At 37.2% G+C, this 16,956-nt stretch overlaps 1 protein-coding gene across 3 annotated transcripts in view; it reads right to left on the minus strand.

Annotated features, from left to right (window-relative positions):
• Window positions 1-506: 506 nt before the first annotated feature.
• CCDC170 (coiled-coil domain containing 170) overlaps window positions 507-16,956 on the minus strand; it is a 40,030-nt gene continuing 23,580 nt past the window's right edge. For all 3 annotated transcript variants that reach the window (XM_030498915.1, XM_030498914.1, XM_030498913.1), the window contains 7 exons: window positions 16,532-16,849; window positions 10,913-11,113; window positions 9,000-9,173; window positions 7,520-7,762; window positions 6,440-6,676; window positions 1,584-2,913; window positions 507-838 (listed from right to left, as the gene is read on the minus strand). In XM_030498915.1, the coding sequence (XP_030354775.1) occupies window positions 2,713-2,913; window positions 6,440-6,676; window positions 7,520-7,762; window positions 9,000-9,173; window positions 10,913-11,113; window positions 16,532-16,849 (1,374 nt within the window). In that variant the 3' untranslated portion in view covers window positions 507-838; window positions 1,584-2,712. The remainder of the gene's footprint in view (window positions 839-1,583; window positions 2,914-6,439; window positions 6,677-7,519; window positions 7,763-8,999; window positions 9,174-10,912; window positions 11,114-16,531; window positions 16,850-16,956) is intronic.

The raw sequence follows: 16,956 nt of genomic DNA on the forward strand, positions 1-16,956 counted from the left end.
GTTGAGTTTTGCCTTTTTTTAACACTGAAATAATGAAGTTTCCTTCATTGGATTTGGTTCAGCTTTTATTTGGAGAAAAACAAATCTAGCTCTGCATCTGTACCATTCTGTGATATCGCACATATTACCTTTTTAATATGACTATTTTACCACAATAAAAGAGTAATTGTGAACAGATAGCAAACTCTTCATTCCATACCTTTTATTAAAACAAATAAAACCTAGTAAAATCAAAGTGCTGAAGGTGGGATGTCTGCTGACACAGCTTTAATACGCACTTTCAGATCTCTATCATCAGACATGTCTTCTGTTGAATGCAACTTGGTTTAAGAAAGAAGAAAGCATTTGAAACAAACTTCGACAACATTCCTAAACCTGTTCTAGTTTGGGTTTGTTTGGGTTGTTACTTTTCCAAGAGGAAAAAACTATGTTCAATGCTGTATGAAACAAACATTCAAAAAAGATTGCAAGTCAGTGGTTCAAAAATCACCTGAGATTTGTTCATGTCAAATTACTTCTTTACATTTTTATTTGTTTGCTTTGGCTAAATGGACAAAGATGTCAGTACTCTTCCAAAAGTAAAGCAAATACAGGGAATACTAATAGTGAGCTAGGAGGTCATATTCCTTGAAGAACATCATTAGAAAACCCTTATTCTACTCCCCGCCATCTCTGTTGGCTTAACATGCAAAACAGCAATTAAGCTCTGCAGCTAACAACTCTATGTGAAAACCTGCTTCCTCTGAAGTAATTTGGAGAACTTTGTTGGTGGTTTCTGCTGTGGAGCTGGAACTTCGCTATTGGTGCGATGGCTGGTCACGAGCAGCAGGATACAGCACTGATGAGCATGGAAGGAGATTTTAAGTGTCCTGGCAGACATTAGGAAACTGTCTCACAACCATAAAACACAGCCAAATATGCAAACTTCCTTTATGACTGTCACTCTCAGAGACTATTTCTTAAAGTTATGAATGCATTATCTGGGTTGAGTAGACCTAATTTTGTAATGCAATATATTTAACTTGCAAAATAAAGTAAAACATGCTTTTTACAAGATTTATTAATTTGGATGAAGAAAATAGGTTTTCTTATTTCGTAATAACTCAAGCAGGAGAGAAGTGCCTGCATAGCCAGCAAAATGCAAACTCAAACTACTTGTACTGTCATGAAGAATTAGAAAAGCATTACATCCTTTTCTCTCCTCTAAATTCCCAACCAACATATCATGCCTAAAAATATTTACATTTCAATTTTTGCTTTGGAATTGTGGTGCTTTCCTAAGTTTAAGTCTATATAATTAAATATTAGCTTTTTCCCTTAATTCCATTTATTAAATTTTACCCCAAAAGAACAACATTACATTATAAAACAAAAAAGGAGATATTGATTTTAATCCAAGCATCCACATCTTAAGGATATATGATTTGCTATATCTCCTCAAATGACTTATTTTGCAAAAACATGGGTGTTGTTTTGTTTTTCACTAACAAGTCACTGAGAAATGATTCTTCAGAGGCAAGTGAAATAAAAGAATCTTAAAATGCTTTGAATCTCTAGCCAGATACCAAACTTACTGCACTTACTTGAAAAAGTCTTATTTTTCTTGAAACAGTGTGCTCAGTTTTAGTGAGTTGGCTATCATTTGCTGTGATACTGTAGAAAGTCCACAAATGGTCAGACATAAATAGGTACGTCTTCTTTACACATCCATACAAAACATATAATGGGAAGAGACAAGCAAAAACACAGAACCATGTTTGTGTGTGCTGCTAAAATTTATTGTTCAAGTTTCTTTAAAAGAAAATCATGAAGTTTAACAACACTCAGAAAAGGTGATAGACAAGAAGCTTCTATGATTAAGAGGTAGTTCTGGGCACCTTATCATTGCTTTTCTGAAAATAAAGACTTTAGTAATTCAATTATTTTTTGTAGCAGATATGCATTCTAAAATAACTTTTTATTAACTCGGAAGACTGCCACTTATTTGGCATACGGATTAATGCTCAAGGAATACAGCAGCCAGAAGAATTTTCAAGACATCATGACCAGGGACAACATGCAATTTTACCCAAAGTATCTACATCAGGTGCATGACTGGGCCCTGTGCAAGAGCCTTTGCTGAAAAAGCATTATTTTTTGTTTTGGCACAAGAGCAGACTAAGGAAACAACAGAATTAAAAATTAAAAACAAAAAGCCCTTGCTTCAAAATGGTGATAGTCCTCTGTCTAACTGCCAGCTAACTGTCTTGAAGCCAAACTCCTTTATAAGTAAAAATGCAGAGACATCCCATTTTGCAAGAGGAGCAGCAGCAGGACAACCCACATTTCATTTCATCCCTGTCACCCAAAGATAAAGCACGAGGAATGTCACTGAAGCTGCCATTCATTCGCAAGCACTTCCCAAAACTGACCTTGAGTGCCCCATGCTTTCAACACCTCTGCAATGAAGCTGGAGGGCTATACATTATTCACATATTGTCTGTCATTTTCATAACTTCACTATTATGCTGCCCTGGGATTTTCTGTTTGCTATCTCTAGGCTGCTGGGTTTACTTGATCCATTCAACTCACTATCCTTACTGAAACACTAAAAATCAGCCCAAATTAGTGTCTGTAGCAAAGGGAACAGAAATATCTGCTTTCTACACGTCTAGCAGGTAAGGAGGCACAAAAGAAAATTTTACTTTGTTCTGTCTCCTTACAAAAAGCGTGTCAGTGAAGAAGCTGTATGTTTCTTTGAGAGTGTTCCTCTGGTGCCCTTGCCATTTCTTTGAGGCAGACACAGGGGAAGTAGTGGTGCTGATGCAAGTGAATCAACCCTTCAAGACGTGTAATGATTTCATAGTCAGGAAGAGCCAGGCTGGCAATGTTGAGGCCCAGCATCCGCGAGACTACCTCTCGGAAATCTGCCAGCTGCAAGATCAAAGAGAAAGGAATTACTAATACTTTAAATACCAAGCAAAGGGGATGCCTGGAAGAACATATACATATATGCATACATACAAACACAAGCATTTGTTTTAGCAGGAATTACAGGAATTAGCAGGAATTACAGGAATTTCTGCTGTTGGTCAATACAGAGAGCTGAAGAGGGTGGAAACAGCCTTTTGGGACGTACGTCAAGTAACAAAACACGTAAACAGCTGAGATGCTAAGGAACTATACAGACAACTGGAAACTCCAGTGGGTACATCCCAGAGCACAGGCTGAAGTGTTGGTCCTGACCTCAAGCTCCTGACTGCCTCCTGCCACCATTCCCCTCCACTCTGCACTTTTTTGTGAAAACCACAGCAGAAAGGAGGACGTTAGAAGAAAGGTGGAGGTTTGGCACATCCTTTGGTCTGACTCTGACTTGGAATCAGGATGCAGCCAAAATTCAAGATGCAGCCTGGGAAATGCTCATTTTTCTTCTGTGCAGAGCTGCTGAAAATACATCATAGGAAGGGTATTTGGCAAAGTAGTTAAAGAAAAGAGCTTTTTCTCCAGTTCCAAATAGATAGACATCCACAAGCAATTGTCATCAGATCCCGTCAGCAACTAGATTAAAAGCTTAAGGTCAGATGAACATGGATGCTGATTTACTCTTTTCAACTCACAATATGGATCATTATAAATCAAACTTCAGTGCCTCTTCAATGAACAATGCCTTAATATCCCTTATCATCAACACACAATTAAAAGAGGAATCCTATTTGAGGAAATATGCTTGTCCTGCTGTCTATTTGAATGTCAAAGTCTCCACTACCAAGCATGACAGAGACTCAAAATGTCACAGAAACATCAAAACCATCAAGACATCTGGTGTGACAGCACCCTCACTCCACCAATCATGCTGACAGCTAATGGTAAGGAGGAGATACACACACTCCTGAAGTGGAGGCAAAAGCACTCCTGAAATATCTGCCCAACCCCAAGGATACCATGCAGAACCCTAAAGCAGTTATAACATGTGTGAGGCAAGCTGCAAAAACCCTGAAAACAAGGTCTCAGTTCCAAGACTTTGACAAAGACTTTTTCAATCCCAGTACAAACCCTGAGGAGCTATCATCAGCTCAGAAAAACATATGGAAAACAAGACAGGACAGAAGGATTTGAGAACTCAGACCCAGCTATCTGGCTTACCAAGGCAGTGCAATGTCTTAGATGAACTGTTGGAACAATGTAACACCAGAAACCTCCAAGTTCCCAGATATTCTCTTCAAAACACAGTCAGGAGATCACTGATGTGGGACTCTGGCAGTGTGCTAGGTAACTACAATTTAGCAGCAGCTAAAGATTTTTTTAAACATCTGGATCACAGATAGAATGAGCAGGCAGCAAAACCGGAATTTGTTTCCATAGAGACTTATTGTTAAAAGATCAAGGCAGCCCTCTGCAAAGAACCAGTCTTTGGATGAATTAGAACCCCACAAGATGTTTATACAGCAAATCTAACTGATCCCCTGGGAGCACATTAGGGCCTGTGCTTCGCACCAGATTTCTTGCTCTAGTATCTTTGCTATTGCGAGCTGTTCAACTTAATTACAGCAACTGTGAGCAAACCAAACTGCACTACAACCATGTATCAAATGCAGTCAAATTAAACTTGATGCACTGATGAAGATTATTGATCTGACAGGATTTTGCCAGAGGGAATAGATACGAATTAAAACCTACACACAATCATCTCACACTTCATTTCTGATGGGAAAAGCAGGTCATAGCTGTGCTGGATGGACAATATATATGTTAAGAATGCAATAACTTTCATCAGCAGATAACCTAAACTGGAAAACACAGAGCCCTTAAAGAAATCCTTTAAGCCATTCGTTTATTTCAACTTTAAATTGTGGATTTTTTTCCCACTTTAACGGAATAACACTTTGACAAAAAAGTTTTCTAACTGTTATATTGTGGCATATAAAGTCCAGTACAGGCAACGCTGCCTTTCAGTGAAAATGCAGATAAAGGGTTGACAACAAAGACAAATTCTTCCACATAAACTGACGAAGAGAACCATCACTCTTGGGTGCCAAAAATGCCCCACCAGCAGACATCAAACTGAATTTTAAAATTCCAAACAAAAGCAACAGACAATACACACTGGAAGACACCTTCACATGTCTTGCATGGAGCAAGATGCATGATTATACTCCTAAGTGTGGATAGAGTACTGCAAGCACACAATGAACAACTTCTTAAAATCTTGCGCTAAAACAAAGAAGACCTGGAAAAAAAAATTAGATAGGAAATGTATTTCAGCTTTAAAAACAATGCAACAGAGGTACTAAGAACACAACAGTTTCGCTGAAATACTAGAAGCTAATACAAGTACCACCTAACTCTCTATTTAAGGCTTCCTTCAATAACAGTTAATACTTCTAAGATAGGCACAACTTGAAGCAAATAAGAGAAATAATAAAAGATAAACATCACTAACGACTCAAAGCCAGAGGCTTGCTATGGCAGTAAGCACTCATCGTAAATTTTCTTTGCACCTTCCATCCAGTGAGTAAAATTATCTGAAGTAAAATTGGAAATAAATGCAATTTAGAACATTAATCCAAACTATTAGGAGATGGGAGCAGAAGCCAAAAACAGACACTACATTTTGTTTTCATGCTGCACCTACAGAAAAATAGAAGGGGTCTCATTCCAATAAAAAGAAATTAAAAAAAGGGGGGGGGGGGAGAAAGGAGTGAGGGCTAAGAATGGGAAAAATCCTTATAACAAAACCATCAAAACTCAACCAAAACATTGGCAGTCATATTCCAAGTACTACTGCAAATAAGGACTTGAGTTAATTTCATACAAAACAAAATACATTCAGATTTTAATCAGCAGTTGACTTCAGTGGTCATATACTGATATTATCAGTCCCTGTGAGCATCCTTTTGTTATCAGTCATTATGCATACTCTTTATCTTGGCTTATTAAAATGAATACTGGTTATGCTGATATTTATTTGTATCCAGAAACATGAAACAAGGATATATGAAGTCAGGAAAGTTTTTTGTTCACCCCACAGACAGAGGAAATCCAGTATGGATATCTGTAAACTTACAGTTACTCTTGTAAAATTTCAATATATTCAACTAATTCCCCACCATATATCCCTTCTAGCAATCTCTACTTTTTTGTCTCTTCACATATAGCTTCACTTCTCTATGGTTTTTACTCTGCAGTATGATTTAATAATGCTTTGAACATGGGGGGCTTTTTAATGGTTTTATATGTCTACTCAAGAATATGCACATTTTGCTGTTATTCACTACAGCCACCAGAGCTGACCATAAATCCTAAAGCAGGCTGTCACTCTGGCTCACAAATATGAGCTAAAATTTCCTAGTTTAATAATGCTCACAAAAGTTTTCAGCACAGCTGGATAACTGTTCCACCTATACTGCCACATTCTTATATTCTATGACAGCTAGCACTTGTCAAATACTTACACACCTACCTGTCTCTCCCTTTTTGCTAATTCTGCAAGGGTTGTTTTAAGCACCTTCATCTCACTGGTGACTGCTTCTAACACATTTTTTGTTTTTTCTTTATCTTCAGTAGATTTACGCTCCTTTAAAAGAAGTTCTGATTTGACAGAGGTGAGTTGTTTCTCAGCCATTTCTTTCATTCTTTCCAATTTGCCTTGAGATTTATTGAGTTCTTCTATTGTTCTGTTCTGTTCCAAAGTTTTAATCTGCAGTAACATAAAGTACTGTTAAATAGTTGTCACACCTTTTCACCTAACACAAGCATATAATAAAAACATCAGGAACAGTCATGAATAAGCATTTTAATGTAGTTTCTTATGGGTTCTTGCTGAAATCACATGTATGTGTGTACTGAAAAGCTGTTAAAGTAGACTGGTCAATTTTAACTCAATTAACAAAAAGATTTTCAATTTAAAGACAGTTAATTTTCTGCAGGTTTTGTGAAAAGAGGTAACTAGACAGACAATAACCCACAGAGAGAGTTCACACTCTGCTAGTATGAAAAAGAGTTGCCAAATGTTTTGCTGGTTAAAATTGTTGGAACATGCACCTACTTATCTATTTCATTCCATCAGCCACAAGACACAAACTCACATAAAATCAATATTCCTTTCTTCCAGCAGTGGCAAGCTACCAATGACTGCAAACTACTTGTACTCACCTGAACACAGGAACAATGAAAATTTAGCACCTTGTTTTATGCAGAAAAACCTCTTCCCCCTTTCCTCCATACCTATCAGAATAGGTCTTCTGTGAGCAATGTAGGATTATAGTCATATCAACAGGAAAGAAAGGGATGCACGTAATGCATTTTTCTTATGCTAGCCTGAAAATTGATGTTGTGCTTTATAGATTCTACTTAGTATACCAAGACAACTTGCAAAATAACAAAAATATTTATAATATTACTATTTAATATTATATTTGCTTTCACCACTTACATGGATTTGAGCAGTCATCCGTGAACGCATTTACTTTAAATGAACTCCAGCTGTATCCAACTGGAATAGAAAAATGGATAGAAGCACAAAAGTAATCTTTTAACCCACCTTAAGTTCATTGGTTTCAGACAGCTTGGCTTTGAGATCAGTGTTCGTTTCCCTTGCCAGATCAAGCTGCTTCTGTAACTTCTCTATCATCTTATGTAACTTTCCGACAGCGAGATTGGCCTCATCCCTCTCTACAGCTAAGGCGGTCCTTACTTGCTTCTCCTCTTCCAACTGGGTTATTTTCTGCCGCAGAATGTTCATGTGCAGCTCTTTGCTTTCAAGTTTTTCTTTCTGAGTCTTCAACTAGTTTTCCAAACACAAGGATATTTGAAAAGATAGATGTGAAAGGCAATGGTACTACAGAGGTTGCTTTGCAAATTTAATCCCCGTATTATACATTTAACCTCAACTCCTATTCCTCTCTTGAAAACTCTGTAAAGCAGTATAAATATATATACAAAACTTGATACCTTTTATATTACCAATTCACTGTGCTTCTCCATCCCTGAATTTGTGCACTGCCTTTTAGAATGAATTTACCTACGGACTGCACCCTATTGGAACATAAATACTTGTGCATCATTTATAACGTCTGAGATGGCCTGAAGTATAAGACACTAGTCAAATGCAAGAGGTAAGAGAGATTGATTAAGGAAACAGTGGTTTCAGTGGTGGTAGTTTAAGATACTTCCATCTTTAATCACTTAACTAATGCTAGTCTGTAAGAAGGAGAATCAACATACAGAAATATGAAAGCTCTAATCCACTGCTCTCATCCACTGCTGGATACAACACAAGGTCCAGCAGCTTAGTTTTGGAATTAAGGTGCTTAGGGAGCTACCCATTTTCAGTTTACCTGAGCTGAGTGGACAGGCTTTACTCTAGAACATCAGAGAAGTATTAACATACATACTATACTCCCTTCTAAAGAGGCAGTTGCATCCAGACAAAACACAGTGTTGTTTTAAACCTTAAACAGACCTAATTCTAAGCTCTAAACCATTCTAATAAGCCTAAAACCTGAAGATTTCAGTCTTTCATAACAGGATGACAGAGGGGTATCTGACCAAATTTGAACATATTTGCTCCTAAAGGAGCACAGTCTTGTTGAAAATGTTGAAATTCCTGGTGAAGTACAACATAGTAGTTTCTAGACAAGTTTGTGTAAGACGCCCCCCTTCCCAGGTAAACCTTTTAGATTTAAATATCAATGGTAGTTGTTTAAAGAAATACATTATGTGTATTAAAAAGTAGACATATATACACATATAAACACGCATAAATTCATACATTTATTTAAGAAGTTGTGAAGAACAGTATTATGTATTTAACTGACTCGTGGTTTTAGTTGGCTTAATATACTGTCTGTTTGCACAGTTTGCAAATGTTTTGGGGGTTTTTTTATGTAATGGACATCTTTGAAATTCCTTGTACATCTATGAAGCTCCAATCTGTTGCCTCTAGCAAGCCACTATAGAAATATAACCATAACAATGTTTATCTTTGAAACAAACAGTAATATCATGTCTTTTTTGCTTACCTTCCTTCTTAGGCTATATGCCATAGTCTTGTTTTCAATCACTGCATCACCTTCCAGTTTCACTAACTGCTCTACCCGGGCTAGAATTGCATCCACATTCATATCAAATCCAACCTCTGCTGCTAGGCTATCCAGCTTCATCTTCTCATTAAGTTGCTCCAGAAATTTCAGGTACTAAGATAAGATGTGGAAAAGCGGTTAAAACAATCACTTCATTAAAAGTCCTGAAGTACAATTTAAAAGCAATTCCCCCTACACCAGCAACCAACTATACATAGCCAAGTCTACTATCCACAAGAAATAGGGTACTGGAAGGGTATGTGTATAGTACACACCCCTGACACAACTGCAAGTTATCCATTTTTCCTGTTTTAGTCAACAATTATTTTGTTCATAAATCTCTGGACGTACTGTATTTATCTTGTTAGCAAGACCAGATTGGGTTTTGCTCCTCTTCGGTAAGAAGAGCACTAGGTGTGTGTGTCTGCTTCTGACTCCAGTTCCTGCCTGTGGCTCTGCTGCTCTACACGGCCATGCATTGCAGTGAGAAGTTTTTAAGGACAGGTACATCCCAGCTAATTCCAAGTGCTGTGACTGCCCACTGCTGTGAGTTCTAAAACAGATCAAATTGGTACTAGGGATGCCATGGGTGAGATACGATGTAGCCTGAGGAGACACGGGAATGTCAACATGGTCAGTATTTTGCCTTTCTTTGGAACACCAAGTTTTAAAGATAACAGTTAATGGTTTACAAATTGCTTTAGAGGTTACTTTAATTGCATCTCCATTTGGTTTATTGATGTGAACACATATAGATATAAAATATTATTTAATCTGTTTTTTCCTTATTTTGTCCTGCCCTACTAGCTCTTTAAAAATTATATTAGTTCCCTGGTCTCAATTAGCCTCTCTTGCAAAACCCAAAGCTCTCTTTCTCACTAAGAACTATGTTTGCCTTTGTTTTCTCCTACTTCTGGTGCAGGCCATAATCAAAAAAACAACGCAGCAAACCATTTCCATAATTGTTGCTAGAGCCCAAGACAATATAGCAAGAATCTCTCTCTGTTTCGTGATGTTAAAAACAGCAGCAGAAGAAGAAAGCACTGAGGTTGTTCATTAACAGAAAAAAAAAAAAAACACAACAAAAATCTCTCTATTGCAGCAAAATCTAGTGAGAAATTTAGAAGCCAGGACCACACATTCTTCACAGAGGAAGCAGAGGGGAAGGAACTGCTCCATTTTCTGCTTTGCTTCCAATGTGGTGGATGTTTCATTCATAAAAGCAATTGTATCATAGACAAATGCAAAACAGACAGCACTGAATTATTGATTCTTTGCAAATTCAATTTCCTAAGCATTGATCTTGGCCTGGTAACATGCTAAAACTTTGTCTTGCTTAGCTATATTGGATGGCTGGTTTAGCTTTCCAGGTACTGTGTCATTTTCCAGCTCTTACTATGTAGATGTGTTATAGACTAAAAGCGTGTTCATTCATATAATTAGTAAAAAAATCCTGGTAGCCTCGATGGCCTAAGGATATACAAGAATCAAGGATTGCAAGATCTTGAAAGACTGCAGGCCAAATGATATATTAGAGAAAAACTGAGAGATCAGAAAAAGCTTTGAGATCAGAGGACCTTTGAAGGACCTCTGATATCTTTACAGAAACTTCTTTTAATCTGGTTGGGATTTTTTCACATTAAATGAACTTTGAACTCAAAAGCTTAGCTACTTTTCCAACTAAAATTGTTGGCTAAAGAAAAGATATTATACTCCCTACATGATGCCTGACTTTGCTAATTCATATTATTTGCAGTACTTTGAGTAATACTCTGGCAGATCAATGCAATACAATTAGCTGTATCTCTGTCCTTAGCGACTTTTGTGCAAAAGAAAATAACGCATGCAACTACTTTTTGTTTCTCAAGCTTCAAGCCATCCTGCATCAGATCTACAGAGAGTAATTCCTCTTCCAAGTGTTTCAGTTGATCCTGGAAAGTCTCAGAACATTTTTCAGCTTTCCGGCTCCGCTCCATAGCTTCTTGGTACAATTTGGTCTGATTTTCCAAAGCTTCAGTCAATTTAGCTATCTGGGTTTCAAGCTGAGATACCATCTAGGGAGCAAGCAAACCAACAAAACATATGCAGGTAGGTGAGTATGGAAAGGTTAGAAAGATATGAAAGATGCATCTTCAAATTATTAAAAAGAGGGTAAAATACTTATCCTTAAAATACAAGCATTTAAAATACAAGCATTTAAATCTGCTGTAACAACAAGGAGAAAATGGCAGAAGTGATAACATGTGAGACATCCAAAAGTGAACAGCAAAAACCATATTTAAGATGAGTCAACTGACTAAAAGGGTCTAATATCCATAAAAAGATAATACAAGCTAATTTAGACACAAACTTTCCAGACATGTTAGCAAAACAGACACACCTAGCAGTCAACTAACACTCTTTAAAATAAGCCAATAAAATCACTCCTGTATATAGGAGCTGAGTGAAAAAAACCGTTAAGTGATTTAGAAAATACATGCAGTATGTAGGTGAGACTGTAAATATGGATAACTAAGTCTCAGAGGAGTTGTTAAGTGTTAAAGGGTGTTTAACTAAAAGATTTTGCCAGAAAAAATCAAAAAAGTATTAATATTGGTTTCTGTAATCTAGCCAGAGCCCAAGGCTAAAGGATAAAATCCCACAACACAAAGCTAGGTTAACAACTAGTGTCTGAAGACACTTCTAGCTGTACACTGTTAACTTTACAACACCTACACAAGATGCAATGGATTTTAAATTGTAAACTATTTCTAAATTAAAAGCTTGAAAGCATATGATTAGTGCCAAATACTGAAAGACAATTCTATCACAAAAGTTGCTTGCTTCCCTCTTTCCCCATTCTCCTCATCTTACTGTCACATAATTACTTGGTTACACAATTAATTATGTTGCATTTGTAACTCAGTGTTCCTACACTCATCTCGAAGCAGTCTCTTCATTTTAAACATCTGTTTGCCTTCTGTTAATAAAAAGAACAATAAGCACACAAAACTCACATTAATTTTAGTGGCACAAAAAATTTTCCCACTTAGCCTGCAACTAAGTATGAACAATAGTTTGCACCCAACCTGCCTAAAAAAACACTGAGAGATTACTGCTGCTCACACAGTGGTAGGAAACACTAAACAATAATAAAACTGCAAGAACACACACATTTTATGCTTTTCTGCATCACACATCGCTCAGCAGGGGAAAAAAACAAAACAAAAAACTTTCAGTAACTTTTGACCACAAGTCTTGTGCTGCTGCCAGAGAACCCAAAGCCCCTTCACCAGGCTGCAAAGCATCTCTGGGCACAGCTCAGACACATGGGTCTTTGACGGGCTTTAAAGGTCCATAAACATGAGAAGCTGAGGGATCATACCACAGGAGGTGAGACCACAAAACCACCAGGCTGTCAGTTTATCTTCCAGAGCATCCTGGAGTAACCTTCATCCTTGGCTAAGAGACAATCAACAACTTAGGGATTTTATTTCTTGTGTTATAAGAAGTTGCAAATACTCATTTCCAGAGGCAGGTCCTCCCTTGGAGACCACCCTGCTGCAACCAAATAACCCTCAATAAAATCTTGCTGAACTTTATTTTTCTCTCGTACTAAGCTTTTAGTAGTATAGCCTTGTCAATTTTGCATTTAAAAGTCAGTATGTCAATATGCAACGACAAAACCTGATAAAATTAAGACAATGCACAATCAGCTGTAGGTAGTCAAGAGAAACCCTTTCATCCATATGAATTTGATTTGCTGCCATAGATCTGCAACAAAACTTGCCAAACAGAAAGGACCTGAACCTGGAGACCTCATAACCAGGACTGTGCTCTGTATGAACTGAGAATATTTTCTTGCCTTGGACTCCAGGCGTCTGTGAACCCCTCCAGTATGTTACAAAGGATAAATGACCAACACACCCAAGAGCTGTCCAAACATATTCGGATGATACACATCTTATAATAACTGCTGAAAAGGTCATTAAGATACTGATTCAAAGCACTTTCTTAACCCTGCAATAGAATACCTATCACTGGACATTGTCAGCATATACGCTGATTTATTTTTTTAATGTTAATGCTAAGGGCTAGTGTACAGAATATGATTAACTCAGATGCCCTTCAGATACCAAAATCATTATAATTAGGAAACATAATGTTCAGGAGCATTTCAGATTTCACAGAAAATCTGACTATAGCAGTTTCATAGAAAATCTGACTATAGCAGTTGCAGTGAATTATTTTCTCACAGGCCTTTTCAAATACAAACTTTTCACAGCTCGCTCTGACAGGTGCATGTGCAGAGGTAAATCAGATACACCTGACCAGGCCTGGATGTAAAGATGAACATTTTGTCAGTTCATCTAGTGTATACAGTCCTATACACACAATTCCCAGAGGAGATGCAGTGATGATTTAAAAATTAAAAACCAAAACCTGTTTAGAGAAGACATCAAAACACTCAGAGAGGGTCCTCTTTCTCCCAGGTTCTTGCATTGTCTTTTCCAGATCCCACTAATCTAGGATTGCAAAGGCAAGCTGCTTGCAGAATGTCCTGACAGAAATGATACAATCTTTTCTCAGAAAAAGGGAAGACCTAATTCTAACCCTCCTCCTGTTACACATTAGTACATTCATTAGCAAATGTTTAACTTCCAGCAGCGAGGCAGCTGGCTGCTGGATTCATAACCCTAGCTGTCCTGGCATTGCTGCTGGATTTCAGCCACAAAGGGGCCATTTTGAAACAAGCCAGCTTGGGCACCAGCAACACTACAGGCTAATTGACCCTGCCAAGATGTTTCATGACTCACCTGTGTGTGTCTTTTACTTAAGGTCGAAGAGTGTACTGAAAGGTCTATAAAAAATCCTATCTGAAGACATCTAATCTTTTTCTTGATTGACTGATAGTAAAGCATACATATCCTAACACTGATGTTGCATCCAAATCCTGGAAAGAAATTCACCCAGAGATGCAATAGGAATCTGATTTACACATAAATACCAACATGTATATTCCTTACAAATAGAACCTAAGAAAATGTTGTTGTGTTGGTTGTTGGTTTTTTTTTAATTCTGATTTGCAGAAAGAAAAGTAGTTCACTGTAAAACAGGTTTTTGATGACAAAGTCTATGTTCTATTAGAAACAGATTCACAGATGCATAATATTGGCATTTTAGCTTAGTTATTTCAAAGCCCCTAATCTTAATGCAGAAACTCTTCTGACAATAGATGCCAACACTGCTTTAGTAACAAAGTTCCCTTTAGAGCCATGCAAATAAATTTTTCCAAATGAGACAGAGTAGTAAAACATTAAAGCTTCATCACTTAACATACTTAGCAAATACAATGATCCACAAAGCTTCATCATTCAGCTTCAATGACTAAAATCACCAAGCAATATTAAGTTTAAAGCTAATGTTTATCATTCAGGAAACGGAGCCACATTTATTTATTTATTTATTTATGTATTTTAGGAAGAACTAGTATTTTGGGTTAGCATTGCTAGAAGCATAGCAGCCGATTGTTGTATTTGCTAGCAGAGGCAGAATGCTATGCTAGACATAGCTGACATAGCTCCTCTACTATATAAAAACAAACCAACAAAAGGTGGCAACTCTTAGACCAGCATCTTTGTTCCAAACCACAGATTTAGGTAGCAGCAGATTGGAGTTGATAATTGCTTTGTCTTAGTAATAAAGGCTTACTTTTAGCACATATACTTAATTTTGATAGCAGTAATACTGAAAACCAAATCTGTCTCCATTCTCAGACACCAAAAAAAGAGGTTGTTTTCCATTGCAAAAGTTAACACGTCTTTCAGTGGAAGGGGAAGAAGGTTATAGCATAGCACCCAAATAAATAAATTTTAATACCGTTATGGAGGAATATCTGGTTTTCTGAACACCAATTTCTTTACCTCTAAAATAATAATCACAGCTGCTTAGAAAAAAAGATTAGTTGATTATGGTATGTTTTGCAGTAGCTCTCTAACAGAACACGACTTTTCAAATCAATGCTATTACTTGGAGAACCAGACATGCTCCTCTCAAGCAGCTGGAAAAGTTCATAACTGCAACAAAATAAAGACCAAGTTTAAATCCTCCCAATACTACCAGTCTGCAGGATGGGCAAGCCAGACTATAAAGCTAATATTAAGGAATAAAATCAGGAACAATAAGAACTAAGTTGCACACACCATGCATGTACTGTAGTATATCCACAAAGAGACTAACAGCTGGTCAATGTAAATGGACTTAGCTGCAACTGAATCTTACAAAAGCAGCAGGTCACCTGAAAGCATCCCCAGGAGCAAAATGTTTTTATTCAATAGCTACCAGTCGACTTAAATTTCCCCTTTTCAGCAGTCCTCAACACAATCAACATCTCAACAGAATGTACTGTATGCCGAAACACCAAATAGTGCAAACACGTGCACATAAAATTCTCATTAGATTTCAATTTGAAAGCATTTTGCTTATGGAAACAACACTCCATGACATATAGCAAAACTATATGTAAAGAGCTCCTATATTAAAAAGTTCCTGCCACCTTCCACTTCAGTGGATCACTTTCAAATAGTAAGAGTTTTCACAAAGCTTGTTTTCATTGAAATTTGTCATACTGATTCTCAAACTAAATTATAGGGAAGCTGGTTAGTATTTTTTAACAAAATATCTAATCAAAATACACAGGGATATTTTCAAGAGTTATTTCCAGTCTTGGACAGAAAAAAACTTTTGCTAACATAAAAAACTATTACACCAGCTGGAGATGCTAGAATCTTAAAATCTGTCAAGGACACAAATTGTTTTTCAGTGACTCAATGAAAACAACTTTATATTTAGTGGGTGACTTTTTTTAATTATATAATTGGTTTTGCTGACAAAACTAATATATACCCATTAAGCAAATGCAGTGCAGTGTCAGAATTCTGACATTGGTCCGACTGCATTTTGGGTCACCTTCCTCCTGAGCTGTCCCTCTACCTGTACGTGCAAGCACATCTTTGCAAACACTACCAGCCAAAATGCCTCGAGCCAAAGCATTAAAATAGTCAGCTGCCTTCCTTTTGCCTTTCTCCTGGATGGTGAACAGTTATGGTTTCAACCATGTTTAATTACAAGCGCAAACGTACTTTTTCTTTTTAGGTGCAGGTTTTAAGGATTGGAGGGAAAGCAGTTGCCTGGGGCAACTCATCAATTATGTCCACTTTGAGAAACAAGTCAGTCCTTGAAGTCACTATTGTGTTTTTTCTTTTTAGCAGCATCTATTATTCATTTCATTTCATTTCTGACTCCTTTCTACCTAATAAAACATAGATGTTTTTCACCTATTATCTCAGATCAACAGACAACAAAAATAAAAGGTTTCTGTAATTTCAAAACCTGCACTGAAGGAATCAACATTTTAACAGATAAATGAAATTAAAAAGGATCCAAAGAGGATAAATACACAAGTTGGGTGAGTACAGCTGTTGCTAACTTACTATTTCTTTGCTCTCCTCTTTGCAATTTATTTCTTGGATCCTCTCCAAAATGGACTTCTCTGAAGGTTTAACTATTGCAGATCCACCACTGAGTAGGGTAGCAATTTGCTCTTTAAAAGCCATTAAAGAGCTCTGAGCAGTCCTGGCCTCTTCTTTGCTGCTCTTCAAGCTTCCATCCAGCTCACTAGAAGATTTCTTCAGATTGTGCAGTTCCCATTTTGAGGCATCCAAAGCTTTCTGGTTAGCAGTCAGTTTATCTTGGAGGTTTCTGATCTCCATCTCCAAACTCTGTCTCCCTATTATAGCACTGTCAAGATCCTAAAATACATGAAAGGTTAAACCAGTGTTTTAAAATTTGTTATGACCCTCTGCACACACAAAGCAGGGAATAACTCAGAAGCAGGTACTGTAGATAGAGAAATTAC

The sequence above is a fragment of the Strigops habroptila genome, chromosome 10 (genome assembly GCF_004027225.2).
Source record: "Strigops habroptila isolate Jane chromosome 10, bStrHab1.2.pri, whole genome shotgun sequence".
NCBI classification, from domain to species: domain Eukaryota; kingdom Metazoa; phylum Chordata; class Aves; order Psittaciformes; family Psittacidae; genus Strigops; species Strigops habroptila.